Raw genomic sequence first — 15,031 nt, 5'->3', positions numbered from 1 at the left:
CTAAGGGGAGGAGTGACAGCACAGAGAAGGGCCCCGGTCAAGAGGGGTTTTCAGTAGGCTTCAGACTCACTCATGGGTGGCCCTGGCAATGTCCCAGCTCCTTGGGCCTCAGTTTACCTATCTGTGGCATGTCTGGGTTGGGCATCTAGCAGAACTAATTCTCCAACCCAGAGAAGGAAACTGGGCTGAATCTACCCACGAAGGAGGCAGGAAAGTTGCCCCAGACAAAGGTCAAATTTTTCTTCAGGGTGTTCTCCCATGAGACCCTAGGAGGAATAACAGGCCCCTCTTGTGCACCATGCCCTCTACCTAGAAACAGTGCACACCAGGCAGACCAGGCCTGCCTTCAGGCTTCAGGCTCACCTCACCTTCTGGTCTGTCAGGAAGACAATCACTAATTATGGATAACAAAGAAAAGCAGGGTGATGGGACAGGCACAGGCTGGGGCTCAGGGGTGGGTGTGTGTGTGGCAATGGGGAGATCTCTGTGCAGAGGTCATGATTAATTGAGCTGTGATCTGAAGCAGGACAAGGAAAGAACTCTCCTAGTGGAGGGCACCGCAAGTGCAAAGGCCCTGAGGCAGAGTGACATGAGCAGTTTGAGCAGAGACGAGGTGGAAATGGCAGGAAGAGGTAAGAAGCCAGAGTGGAGGGGCAAGGGTCAGGTCTGACTGACCATTTAACACCCCTGACTTTGTCATGAGTGGAGGAGGCAGGAGGCTTGGGCACCATCCTGGTGAGACCTGACCCAGGGTCCTTAGCCCAGAAAGTAGAGTTTGGCGGATAGATTTTAGAGGGCTCTCTTACCTCTCTAATATCATCACATGTCCTGTCATGAAAATGACTTTGGTACATATGCATTTTGTCAACCTTAGTTCAATCACCTACAGACACTTATCGGGCACCTCCTGTGTGTAGAACTTTGGGAAATACATCAGGAGACAGAGCAGACCCAGTCTCGGCCTGGTGGAGCTGACAGTCTAGTGGGGGAGATGATATTGAACTAATACTGAGGCCTGGCTGCCTCAGTTGGAAGAGCATGTGACTCTGGATCTCCAGGTCGTGAGTTCGAGTCCCATGCTGGGTGTAGAAATCACTTAAAAAAATAAACTTAAAAAAAAAAAAACCATCCAGGGTGCCTGGGTGGTTCACACCCTTAAGTGTCTCTGCCTTTGGCTCAGGTCATGATCCTAGAATTCTGGGATCGAGCCCCACATCAGGCTGCCTTGCTCAGTGGGGACTCAGGTTCTCCCTCTGCTCCTCACCTGGCTAGTGCTCACTCTCTCTTGCTCTCTCTCTCTCCCAAATAAATAAATAAAATCTTAAAAAACAAACAAACCCAATAATTAATTGTTTTAGTGGCCCTCGGGGCCAGGCTGCTAGAGTCTTCCTGGAGGAAATGACTGATTATACTGAAATCCAAGGACAAGTAAGATTAGCCAAAGAGTGATCTGGAGGTGTGAAGTGTTCATGCAGAGGGAAGAGCCCAGGCAAATGTTAGGCGACTGGATCAGATCACAGTGTTTCTGAGAAGGGCAGGGTGTCAGGGACTTGCTTAGAAGCATCAGTGGGGCCTTGTGGGTGGAGGGAGGAATATGAGTGTGACCTTGGTGCAATGGGAGATACAGCAGACTAGTGGCAGGAAATGCTGCATGGGGACTTTGCTGTAGTATTTTTCTTTTACTTCCTGGGTGGCTTCAGCAGAGAAGAATGAAAGGTACTCCCATCCCTGGCCCTGAGATGGAGGCTCAGCCCTCAGGAAGGACAATGACTTTCTAGGCTCCTGACAACTCCAGTGTGATAGTGACTGTGGTATTTCGAGAATGAGCAGGAAGGGAACAGGGTTAGGACAAAGGTGACACCCTCAGCTCCAGAGAGGAGTATGAGAAGGCTCCATCAGGAAGTTTCAGGGAGGTAGAGCCCAGAAAATTTGCTCAAAGACAAATTGGAAACTTTAGTGATGTAAATATCCCAAATTTTCTGCTGGCAAGAAGCCCAAAATGCAGTCAAAGAATAAACAAATGAAACTAGAAACAAATGTGAACTCATATCGTAGATCAAATATCTTTATTACACAAGCACCTTCTAGAAAACAGTAAAAAAAATCCCATTAACTTAGCAGGATATGAACCCAGAAATCACAGAAAATGAAATACAAATAATTCTTAAGCCCAGAAAGAGGGGCACCTGGGTGGCAAAGTCATTTAAGGGTTGGACTCTTAGTTTCAGCTCAGGTCATGATCTCAGGGTTGTGAGATCAAGCCCTGTGTCGGGCTCCATACTCAGCATGGAGTCTGCTTGGATTCTCTCTCCTCGCCCCCCCCCCAAATAAATAAATAAATCTGTTTTTTTTTTTAAGATTTTATTTATTCATAGAGACACAAAGAGAGAGAAAGAGAGAGAGAGAGAGAAAGAGAGAGAGGCAGAGACACAGGCAGAGGGAGAAGCAGGCTCCATGCAGGGAGCCTGATGTGGGACTCGATCCCAGGTCTCCAGGATCACGACCTGGGCTCAAGGTGGCGCTAAACCGCTGAGCCACCCAGGCTGCCCAAATAAATAAATCCTAAAACACACACACACACACACACACACACACACACACACACACACAGGGGCACCTGGGTGGCTCAGTGGTTGAGTGTCTGCCTTTGGCTCAGGTTGTGATCCTGGGATCTTGGGATCAAGTTCTGCATTGGGCTCCCCTCAAGGAGCTTGCTTCTCCCTCTGCCTGTGTCTCTGCCTCTCTCTGTGTCTCTCATGAATAAATAAATTCAAAAAAATCTTAAAATATGGGATCCCTGGGTGGCTCAGTGGTTTAGCGCCTGCCTTTGGCCCAGGGCATGATCCTGGAGTCCTGGGATCCAGTCCCACATTGGGCCCCCTGCATGGGGTCTGCTTCTCCCTCTTCCTGTGTCTCTGCCTCTCTCTCTCTCTTTCTGTGTCTCTCATTAATAAATAAATAAAATCTTTTTAAAAATCTTAAAAAAACAAAAAGATGCTCAGCCTCACTCATAATAGGAGAAACACTATTTTATTTTATTTTTGAGAAACACAAATTTAAAGCATAGTGAAATTATATAACTATTTCAATGGATACAGAAAAGACCTGACAAAATTCTACACCTATTCATCAAAACTTTTAGCAAAGTAGGTGTAGATGAGAATGTCCTCAAACTGGTAAGAACCATCTCCAAAAATGCATTAGGTAATATTTTACTTAATGTGAAAGACTGAATCGTTTCCTCTTGAGATTGGAAAGAAGACAAGGATGTCCATTTTTACCACTTCTATTCAACATTCCTCTGGAGGTCATAGTCATTACAATGAGGCTAGAAAAATAAATAAAAGTACAAAGACTAGAAAGAAGGAAGTAAAACTTCCTCCTTGATGATATGATTATTTATATCTATGATGACAACTAGAACTAATACAGTTATTTAACAAGTCACAGGGATTCCCCAGGTGACTCAGCAGTTTGGAGCCTGCCTTCAGCCCAGGGTGTGATCCTGGAGACAGGGGATCAGATCCCACATTGGGCTCCCTGCATGGAGCCTGCTTCTCCCTCTGCCTGTGTCTCTGCCTCTCTGTCTGTGTCTCTTATGAATAAATAAATAAAATCTTAAAAAAAAAACAATTTCACAGGTAAAAAAATTAATATACAGGGATCCCTGGGTGGCGCAGCGGTTTAGCGCCTGCCTTTGGCCCAGGGCGCGATCCTGGAGACCCAAGATCGAATCCCACGTCAGGCTCCCGGTGCATGGAGTCTGCTTCTCCCTCTGCCTGTGTCTCTGTCTCTCTCTCTCTCTCTCTCTCTCTGTGTGTGACTATCATAAATAAATAAAAATTTAAAAAAAATTAATATACAAAACTCAATGAAAAAAAACAAAACTCAATTGAATTTTTATATATGTTCTCATATAATAGCCAATAATTGGAAAATGACAATTTTTTAAAAATCCCATTTGCAGCAGTACCAAAAAATTTTAAGTATCTCGGGGTACATCCTTTTTTAAGGTTTTATTTATTTATTTGACAGAGAGCACAGCAAGAGAGCAGTAGACAGAGGGAGAGGGAGAAGAAGGCTCCCTTTTGAGCAGGGAGCCCAACAGGAGACTCGATCCCAGGACCCTGGTATCATGACCTGAGCTTTAACGAAAAGCTCATGCTTTTTTTGGTTAAGGCAGATGCTTTAACCAACTGAGCCACCCAGGTGCCCCACCCCCAACTCATTTTTGAAAGGAAAGTCACAGGACTTACTCTACCTGATTTTCAGGCTTATTACAGAGCCACAGTAATCAAGACAATTTGGCATTGGTGAAAAGATACACATGTAGATCAATAAAACAGAATAGATAACATACCCATATAAGTACAGCCAATTGGTTTTTAACACAGATACTAAGCCAATTAAATGGACAAAAGGAAGGTCTTTTCAACAAATGGTGTTAGAACAACTGGACATAATGCAGAAAACAACTCTGACCCTTTCCTCACACCACATACAAAATTAACTCAAAATTGATTATGGATTTGAGTGTAAAACTAAAGCTATAAGACTTCTAGGGGAAAAAAAAACATAGGGGGAAATCTTAACAAACTTGTGGCAGGCAATGTTTTCTTACCTGGAAAAAAATGATAAATTAGGGTAAATCAAAATTTGAAAGTTTCGCTCTGGGACGCCTGGGAGGATCCACCGTTGAGCGTCTGTCTTTGGCTTGGAATGATCCTGGGGTTCCAGGATCGAGTCCCACATCGGGCTCCCCACAGGAAGCCTGCTTCTCCCTCTGCCTATGTCTCTGCCTCTCTCTGTGTCTCTCATGAATAAAAAAATAAAATCTTCAAAAAAAAAAAAAAAGTTCTACTCCTCCAAGATAGCACTGAGAAAACAGAAAGGAAGATCCAGATCAGGAGAACATACTTATAATATGTGTATTAAATAATCCTTACAATTCAACAATACAGGCAGCCCGGTGGCTCAGTGGTTTGGCGCCGCCTTCCGCCCAGGGCCTGATCCTGAAGATCCAGGATCAAGTCCCACATCAGGCTCCCTGCATGGAGCCGGCTTCTCCCTCTGCCTAAGTCTCTGCTTCTCTCTCTTTGTTTCTCATGAATAAATAAAATCTTTTAAAAAAAATAGTAATAACATGGGGCAACAGATACGAGTAGATACTTCACCAAAGAAGATATATGAATGGCCAAGAAGCACATGAAAAGATGCACAGAATCCTTAGCCATGAGGTAAGCGCAGATCTACACCAACATGAGATAGCCCTTTATGCCCAGTAGGTTGGGCAAAATTAAAAAGACAGGCAATAACAAGTGTTGACAATGTGCTGCTGGTGGCAATGCAAAATGGTGCAGCCACTGTGGTGAATAGTTTAGGAGTTTCTTTTCTTTTTTTTTTTTTTAAGATTTTATTTATTCATGAGAGACACAGAGAGAGGCAGAGAGAGAAGCAGGCTCCATGCAGGGAACCCAATGTGGGACTCGATCCAGGGACTCCAGGATCACGTCCTGAGTCAAAGGCAGATGCTCAACCGCTGAGCCACCCAGGCATCCCAGTTTAGGAGTTTCTGAAAGTTAAACATACATTTACCATAGGATCCAGCCTTTCTTTTCCTAAGTACTTAGAGGAATTAAAGCCTACGTCTATACAAGGGCTTCTAAATGGACATTCACGCCAGCTTTATTTGTAACGGTTCTAAATTGAAAACAACCCAGATGTTCATCCAGGTGAGTAGATGAACAACCTGTGGCCCAGCCATGGAATACAACTTGGTTAAAAAAAAAAAAAAAAAAAAAAAAGGGCAGCGGGAAGAAGGCTGGGTGGCTCAGTCAGTTAAGTGTCCAAGTTTTTATTTTGGATCAGGTCATGACCTCAGGGGCCTGAGATGGAGCCTGGCATCAAGCTAGCACTGAGTATGGAGGCTGCTTGAAATTCTCTCTTCCTCTCCCTCTGCCCCCACCCCCCGCCACATGTGTGCTCCTTCTCTCTCTCTCTCTCTCTCTCTCTCTCTCTCAAAGGAAACAAAAGGTAATCAACTACTGATACAGGCAACAATTTGGAACAATTTCAGAATCATCATGCTGAGTGAAAGAGGCCAAGCACAAAGCTTATATATAACATTCTGGAACATGCGAACTATTCTTAGTGATAGAAAGCAGATCAGATTGCCTGGCAATGAAAGTGCAGAGAAGAAGGCACTTGTGAAGGGGTGCAGGACACTGCCAGGGGTATGTTGGGTGTTCATCATCCTGACTGTGGCTATGGTTTCCTAGATTCACATACTTGTCAAAACTGCTCAAGGCGCCCACTTCACTTATGTGCGATTTAGTGTACTCCAATTACACTTAAAAAGGTTGAGAAGGGGAGCGCCTGGGTGGCTCAGTCAGTTGAGCGTCTGCCTTTGGCTCACTCAGGTCGTGATTCTGGGGTCCTGGGATCCAGTCCCACACTGGACTCCCTGCTCAGCAGGGAGCCTACTTCTCCCTCTCCTTCTGCCTTTTGCCCCTGCTCGTGCTCAATCTCCCTCTCTCTCAAATAAATAAAATCTTTTTAAAAAACAAAGTTGAGGGATCCCTGGGTGGCGCAGCGGTTTGGCGCCGGCCTTTGGCCCAGGGCGCGATCCTGGAGACCCCGCATCGAATCCCACATCAGGCTCCCGCCCGGTGCATGGAGCCTGCTTCTCCCTCTGCCTGTGTCTCTGCCCCTCTCTCTCTCTCTGTGACTATCATAAATAAATAAAAAATAAAAAAAATTAAAAAAAAATTTTTTTTAAAATTTAAAAAACAAAGTTGAGGGCAGCCCAGGTGGCTCAGCAGTTTAGCACTGTCTTCAGCCCAGGGCGTGACCCTGGAGACCGGGGATCGAGACCCACATCGGGCTCCCGGCATGGAGCCTGCTTCTCCCTCTGCCTGTGTCTCTGCCTCTCTCTGTCCCTCATGAATAAATAAATAAATCTTTAAAAAATAAAAAATAAAAATAAATAAATAAATAAATAACAAAGTTGAAAGGGTGGGGGCCAGGAAGGAATAACAAGGGGCTGTTTCCCACCTGTTAGACGGACACAGATAAAAATGTAAGACTTCAGTGTATTATCCCAGGGTTCTGCACCGATTCTCATGAGTGCCATCAGGAGTGGAAATGGCCCAGCCCGATGGAAGGAATCAGGCAAAAGCAGGAGAAAATGCCCTTGGCCCCAGCAAGGCTCCTTCCAGCAAATCAGCCTCGCGGGAGTGATACCTGTACAGGGCTACGGATTCATCACGGGGCTCTCTGTAACAGCAACCAGCTGGAAATGACCTAAAGGTCCAGCCACAGGGGGTTTGCAGTATAAACTCTGGCCATTCTCACCACTGAATATTATGCAACTGTGCAAAAGAACAAGGCGGCACAATGCTGACAGTGTGGGAAGACCCTCTGGTTTGCATAGAAAGAGATGATGAGGATGCAGAGACCCTTTGCTGGGGAAACATAATCAGAATTATAGAACTCGTTCCCGTGGTGGCCACTGGGGAGCTACGGTAGACAAAAGAGGGAGATAGTTGTCAGTCACCTTTTCATGCCTGTTGAGCTTTCTATTTGTTAATAGCATTTAAAGGTAAGTGTTTACTCAAAAAAGGGAACGTATGTAAGCACATGGGACGGAAGAGGAAATAGGAATGAGTAGAACTGCTGTTCAGGAGTTGACGGTGAACCAAAGCAATTAAATTGATCACGAGAAGAGCAAACACATGGAGTGCTCACCAGTGCACTATAGCTTTGCACACAGAGCAATTCATTTAATCCCTGCACCAGCCTCAGATGTGTGGACTGTGATTCCCCACATATAGGGGGGAAACCGGCTCAGGAGGACCCACTGACAGGATAGAAGAGCCACCAGCTTGTTGTGTTTTCCCTACTCACAATGCCCCAGGATCCTCTTCCAGTTAGGCTGAGGAAAGGGAAATGGGACCTGGCCCCTGGCTGGGGATGGGTGACAATACTTGCATGGAGCCTAAAGAGACGCCCCTACTTGTTTATTTTTCTCCCCAGTACACATCACACTGCTGTGGTGCCTATTCTTATTTATCTTCTGTTTTTCTTTTTTTTAAGATGTTATTTATTTGTTTGACAGAGAAAGAGCACCCACATGCAAGAGCATAAGCAGGGGGAGCTGCAGGCAGAGAGAGAGGGAGAAGTAGGCTCCCCACCAAGCAGAGAGAGGCAGGTTGGGGCTCCATCCCAGGACCCTGGGATCATGACCTGGGTGGAAGGCAGATGCTAAACTGACTGAGCCCCCCAGGTGCCCCTTATTTATCTTGTTTTTGTCCATTTCTCCCATTAGGATGTCTTGCAAGCCTGGAGTATTTGGTTGTCCTGATCACTGCGGTGACCTCCAGTGTCTGGCACCTAGAGGTACTTGAATGAATGAATGATAGAATTGGGAAGGAGAGCCTTAGGAGAGTCAAGAGCAGGGACAATTAGGGGCAGGAGGCCAGGGCCTGGGGGCCTTGCAGCAACTGGATTCCAGGGGAATGAGTGGATTGGGGGCAATTGTGGGACAAAGGGACAGGAGCAGAATCTTGGGTCACTGCATGGAGTCCTGGAAAGATGGAGGTGCTGGTAACCTGGAACCGGGAAGGTGGGAAGCCGGATGGGGGCAGCTCAGGCTGTAACCACCACGGTGGTGATCCAAGCTGGGGTGAGGCTGGGTATGGCCAAGGATCCTGGTTAAGGTCGGGCACCGTCCAGGTCCAATGGAAGAACAAAGACTGGGAGGACAGGAACTGGCTGGGCCTGAATGGTGGTGACAGGCCAAGGGACACCAAGCCCGAACCAGCTGGCCTAGCTGGGCTCCCCACTTGACCCAGGTTGGGCAGGGGCAGCCAGGAGGGAGTACCTGGGAAGGAGGGGGCAGGTAGGAGGATGGGAGGCGTGGCAGGGGCCAGGGCAGCGCTATCCAAGCAGAGCCAAAAAGGAAAAAAAAACTATCTTCTTAACAAACTTTAGACAACACACACCCGCCTCTCACCTCCGGGGTTCCTCCTTCTGCTCCAGCTGCTAGGGTCACCCTGACCCGGGCCTTGGAGATACAAGCACCAGGCTCCAAGGCTGGGGCGGAGCTTGGGGCCCTTTCTTCCCTCACCCTGTACCTCCCTGCTCCCCCTCCTCTGGCTCCTCTCTGGCCCTCCCAGCACTCCATTTGTTTCATTTGCACCGCAGGCCTGCTCTAGTTTTCCAGGACCTCTTTCTACTCTCCCACTTCCTGGCTGCAGCCTGGGGAAACTGAGGCCCAGGGCCAGCCCTGCCATAGCCACACAGCCCCAGGGCTAGGGCCTCTGTCATCCTAGACACCAAATATTTAAATCTCATAACCCCAGGAGCTGGGGACTATTACTAGCCTCATCTGATGGATGGGGAAACTGAGGCCCAGAGAGATAATGCTCTGGGGATACGAACCTGTGCTGGCCCCACCCACACCAGCTTCAGGCACTTGGCCGCAGCCCTGCAGGCAAGGCAAGAGCTCTGCTGCCACCCTGTGGCCACTCGCAGCAGCGTCTGCCCAGGGAAGGGGCCAGAGCCTGGAGGAGGCTGCCTGGTTCCCTGACTACACTTCGTCCCCCATGCTCCTCTCCCTCCAATTTCCCGATTTTTCAAGACCTCAATATCCACCAAGAAGGCACTGCCTATTTCCTGCTCATGTTTGGTTCAAGACTGACATTAGAAAAGACCCTAGAGGGCAGCCCTGGTGGCGCAGCGGTTTAGCGCCGCCTGCAGCCCAGGGCGTGATCCTGGAGACCCTGGATTGAGTCCCACGTCAGGCTCTCTGTATGATGCCTGCTTCTCCCTCTGCCTGTGTCTCTGCCTCTCTCTCTCTCTCTCTCTCTCTCTCTCTCACTGAATAAATAAATAAAATCTTAAAAAAAAAAAGACCCTATATGTTAATCCTAACACAAAAAAAATGAAAAGACCACACAAAAGACCATTCTGTAGTTATAAAAGGCAGCACAAATGCATTTTTGTGGTCACTTAACTGATTTTAAAAAGCAATTGTATGAAAATATATATTACTTGGGACGCCTGGGTGGCTCAGCGGTTGAGCATCTGCCTTTGGCCCAGGAGTGATCCTGGAGTTCGAAGATCTAGTCCCACATCAGGCTCCCTGCATAGAGCCTGCTTCTCCCTCTGCCTGTGTCTCTGCCTCTCTCTGAGTCTCTCATAAATAAATAAACAAAATCTTAAAATACATATATATAAGATATTATGTATATAATATCTTATATATATATATTGCATCATTGAGGGATGCCTGGGTGACTCAGTTGGTTAAGCATCTGCCTGCGGCCAAGTCATGATCCCGGGGTCCTCATATCCAGCACCCCATTGGGATCCCTGCTCAGCAGAGAGCCTACTTCTCCCTCTGCCTGTTTCTCCCCCTGCTTGTGCTCTCTCTCTATCTCTCTGATAAATAAATAAATAAATAAATAAATAAATAAATAAATAAATAAATAAAATCTTTAAAAAAATAATTGTGTCATCAGCTCTCTATAACATTCAGAAACATAATACATTTGACAATAGTACAAAGCAGGTGAGCGAAGTATAGGAATAAGGAAATGACACCCGCTAGTAACGCTAATCCACAAAATCAAGTGACGAGAACCAGAAATGCAAACGGAGAAAATTAATGTAACAAACTCTATAAATACATACTTGTCCTCTTCTATTTTCTCAGATTCTTTAACAGCTGTACAACTTTAAGTAACAATTATAACAACGTATTGTTATGTTTGTAACATATATGGATGTAATACGTATAAGAATAATCGCACAATAGCAACAGTAATGAGACAAAAGGAGAAAGAGGAAATAAGCTATATAGAAGTGACATTTCCAAATCTCATTAAAATTAAGGTATGTGGGTGGAGCACGGGACTCGACCTTCAGGTTGTGAGTTCAAACTCAGCCTTGGGTGCCGAGGTTACTTAAAAAATAAAATCTTGGGATCCCCGGGGTGGCTCAGTGGTTTGGCGCCTGCCTTTGGCCCAGGACGTGATCCTGGAGTCCCGGGATCGAGTCCCACATCGGGCTCCCTGCTTGGAGCCTGCTTCTCCCTCTGCCTGTGTCTCTGCCTCTCTCTGTGTGTCTCTCATGAATAAATAAATAAAATCTTTAAAAAATAATAAAAATAAAATAAAAGCTTAAAAGAAAAAATATTAAATATACATAGCAAAATATCATTAAAGGAATTAAAACAGTGCACTAGGAAATAGTCACTTCGTGCAATATAAAGCAGTAAGGAAATAAATTCTACACAGGACCATACCCGGGGAGTGGCACTCTCTGCCACCCAGACCTCCCAGGGTGCCTACAATTCCCGGCATGCCTCATGCGACGCTCCCTTACGGCCAAGGTGGAAAGGGAGGGGCTAATGGAGCTACCTCCTGTGAGTTGTAGTCTTGCTGCGAAGGAAGGAGGGGCTGTGGAAGGTTGGTGGATCTGGAGCCAATGAAAAAGCACATCTTGCTGAGCGTCGGATCGAGAAGCCAATGGGCGTGCGCCTTGTGGGAGGCGGGACTTCCGGCAACGAAGTCTTGGTGAGCGGCTGCGCGAGGACGTCTACTTCCTTTTTGGTGTGGCGGCGAGAGCGGAGAGTACGCTATGAAGGCCTCGGGCACGGTAAGGCGAGCGCGCGGCGGGCTGGGGGGCCGGAGAGTGCAGTGCGGATCGAATCGGGGGCCCCGGCTAGCGGTATAGGTCGCGTAGGGGGAGCACACTCTTGACTGGGTCCCGCGCCCTCGCGCGCCATCGTTCTCGAGTGCAAGCCAACATGGCGGCCATTGCAGGCACCGCGTGGGGAGGCTTGTGCCGTGGTCCCGGCCCGCTGAGGAATCGCGGGGGCCGGGGAGGCCGGGGCTCCTTTCCAGGGAAAGGGACAGGTTACGCGGCTTGGACGCTCTAGTCACGGGACCTCGAGTTTTCAAGCCTCGGTTTTCCCGTTTGCAAAGTGGAATGGTGGGAGAACGTAGTAGTATTTCTTTTCTACTGGCGGGGCTGTGAAAAGGTAGAAGGAAACTGTAAACTCGAGCTGACACGGGGAGTGAGAGCCTTATCGCTGTGGCAAGTGCTGGGTAAAATCCTAGGGCGCTGTGGTGCAGAGATGGAAGAGCAAGCCCTCGGGAGAAAACAGGGCGGGCCCTGTACAGCTCCCTAGCCTCAGTTTCCATCTGGGAAAGAGGCCAGCTGCATAGGTCCCGTTCCTCAGCGGGTGGTGTTTAGGGCTAGATTTTTCTCATTGATAAAACGTTGGCAAGTCCTACAAAGATGGGTTCTTGGCACTGTGTCAGGGGGTTTGGCCTTGGCGGATATTTTTTTGTCTTTGCATCCATGTAAACAAAGTTTCCACTGGGAAATCCAAACCCTTTTTATTGTTGCTGGGAATACAGAGGCAGCTGCAGGTCCCATGGCAGCAGGACTGGGAAGGGAACTGGGTTCTTGTCCTGGTTCTACCTGGTGTGGGCTGTCAGATCCCAGGCTGGTCACTGTCTTTGGGTCCCAGAGCGAAAGAGGACTTTGGGAAGATGTGAGCTGCAAAGATGTGTGGAGAAAAGAGGTTGCAGATCTAGACTGCAGCTATTTTCACGAATATAAATGGAAAGGGAAGGACAGTGAGATTGACAGCCCTGCCCAGCTTTCCTGAGTCCAGGTAGAGGATACTAAGCCATCTTAGTTCATCTTCCCCACCCTCAGTACCTATTCTGGGAAGTCTGGAATGGTGGGGCATGATCCAGTCACCCAGATTCCTCATGGATGCCCTGGGATGGGGCAGCCTGTTGTCACTTTGGGGATGCAGTTCTCACCTGGGCTTGGGGAAGGGAGTAAGGTGAATCTTCACAGTTATGGCAGGGCTCTGGGTCAGGCCCCACCTCACCTCTGTTTCTGTTTCAGCTACGAGAGTACAAGGTGGTAGGGCGCTGTCTGCCCACCCCTAAATGTCGCACTCCGCCCCTGTATCGGATGCGAATCTTTGCACCTAATCATGTTGTCGCCAAGTCCCGCTTCTGGTACTTTGTGTCTCAATTGAAGAAGATGAAGAAGTCTTCTGGAGAAATTGTCTACTGTGGACAGGTACGGGATGTCTGAGACTGGGGGGATAGGGGGAGCTGGAGTGGATTTATACCTTCTTGTGAGGGGCATTTCTCACCCCACAGAGTTCGCAGATTTCATAACCCCTGGCTTGTTCACATGCCCTAATTAAGCCCTAGGTTGGAATGTAATGGATACCTCGTGGTTTTTTTCCTAATGAGAGAGCCCAAGGCCCAGGAAGCTGTGCCTGGCATGCTTGGATACTTTGGTTGAGGCCAGCACCTTCGCTGGGCCTCACGTATAAAGTGCGGAGAGATGCTGTCACCTGGGTACATTTGCAGTGATAGGCACTGGATTCTGTACATCATACGCTGCACTGGGTGGCAGTTGCTTTTTGGCCCAGATAGGTCTGAGAGAGTAGTTTTGGGAGGAGTTGAGTTGATGGTCTCCATGGGAGAAGTATGCTAGCCTGGACTGTTCTGTACACCCTGCTGTTGCCATGGGGTTTGTCCAGTACAGCAGATTTTTTTCATATGCTGTCAGATTCAAGGACTGGGAAACAGACGCAAGAGAGGCCTGGGGCTGGGCTTTCTTTGGGAACAGCAAGGGCACAGGATCAATGAGTTGGACCTGGGTCGGAGCCCACTCACCACCCTGGCCTCCGCTATTGTCTTTGGCATTTAGGTGTTCGAGAAATCTCCTTTGCGGGTGAAGAACTTCGGCATCTGGCTGCGCTATGATTCACGCAGTGGCACCCACAACATGTACCGGGAATACCGGGATCTGACCACCGCAGGCGCCGTCACCCAGTGCTGTGAGCCATGGGGCCTGTGCCCAGTCCCTCCTTAGACTCCTGTTGGAGCCATCTGCAGCCCATTGGGCCTGCGCTCCCCTCTTCCCCAGACTGAGGCAGGACAAATGCAAGAGGCTTCTGGGATTGGAGGGCGGGGAGTCCTGGGGGTGCTGATGGGGGGGGGTGCAGAGGAGGTGTTTGTGTAGGGGGTAAGAGTAGAGAGGATGCTCCAGGTACATCTTTTTTCTGGAACCTGGCAGCAGGTGAACCTGTGGAGTTGATGACTTGTGTAGACATAATTCCCACCCAGAGTCTAGCCCAGGCCCTGTCAGTCAGGATCTGGTGCTAGTGGCCCCAGGCACACATAGAACAAATTAACCTGCCAGGGCCCAGACCCCAGCACCTCAACCCAAGAACTGCTGTTTCTCATAGCAGCGGTTTAAACAGAGGTGCTAACAGCAAAGTGGATCTTGTCGCCTTTGGGGGGCTGTGGCTGTGCTCCTCAAAGTGAATTTGGAGGTTCTACACCCCTGATAATGCCAGCACCTGCTGGAGCCAGAGGTTATAACCACCTGGTCCCTAAGTTGGGGTACTTCTAGGCCAGCAGTCAATGGGAGGTTTCAGGAATGCCCAGACATTGGGGTACACATTTGCCCTGCCTCCCTCCCTGCAGACCGAGACATGGGTGCCCGACACCGTGCCCGGGCCCACTCTATCCAGATCATGAAGGTGGAAGAGATTGCAGCCAGCAAGTGCCGCCGGCCAGCGGTCAAGCAGTTCCACGTGAGTGCTCTGAGGGCCCTGTTGGGTAAGGTGGGTGGGCAGGAGGATGACACACATCCCCTGGAACATGGAGCTGGCCCAGCTGCTCCCCTGTCCCCTAGCCTTGGGAGCTGCAGGGAGGGACTGGGTTTGACGCAGGAGCCCAGTGGGGGGTGGCCACACTTCAGTGGCCCTGGAAGACAAGGTTGAGAGGCTTTTAACTCCCTCACCCACCTCTCCTTACCACAGGACTCCAAGATCAAGTTCCCACTGCCCCATCGGGTCTTGCGTCGTCAGCACAAGCCACGCTTCACCACCAAGAGGCCCAACACCTTCTTTTAGATGCAGAGCCGGCCGGTGCCCAAGTCTGTTCAAATAAACTCCTCGGGTAAAACCAAGGCACTCAGA

The 15,031-nt window shown here is 48.6% G+C and overlaps 1 protein-coding gene and 1 non-coding gene across 2 annotated transcripts; both read left to right on the top strand.

The window, feature by feature from the left end:
* Positions 1-11,555: 11,555 nt before the first annotated feature.
* RPL18A (ribosomal protein L18a) lies at positions 11,556-15,031 on the top strand. Its single transcript, XM_025989655.2, has 5 exons — positions 11,556-11,661; positions 12,931-13,110; positions 13,753-13,882; positions 14,535-14,644; positions 14,873-15,031. Exons 1-5 carry the CDS (start codon positions 11,644-11,646, stop codon positions 14,963-14,965), a joined length of 531 nt encoding a protein of 176 aa, XP_025845440.2. The 5' UTR covers positions 11,556-11,643; the 3' UTR covers positions 14,966-15,031.
* On the top strand, positions 14,258-14,391 carry LOC112913340 (small nucleolar RNA SNORA68). Its single transcript, XR_003233668.1, has one exon. It is a non-coding gene; the product is annotated as a small nucleolar RNA SNORA68 (small nucleolar RNA).

Source organism: Vulpes vulpes, chromosome 9, assembly GCF_048418805.1.
Source record: "Vulpes vulpes isolate BD-2025 chromosome 9, VulVul3, whole genome shotgun sequence".
Classification (NCBI taxonomy): domain Eukaryota; kingdom Metazoa; phylum Chordata; class Mammalia; order Carnivora; family Canidae; genus Vulpes; species Vulpes vulpes.
Note: the sequence above shows the minus strand (reverse complement) of the source record. Positions and strands in the feature narration are given on the sequence as shown.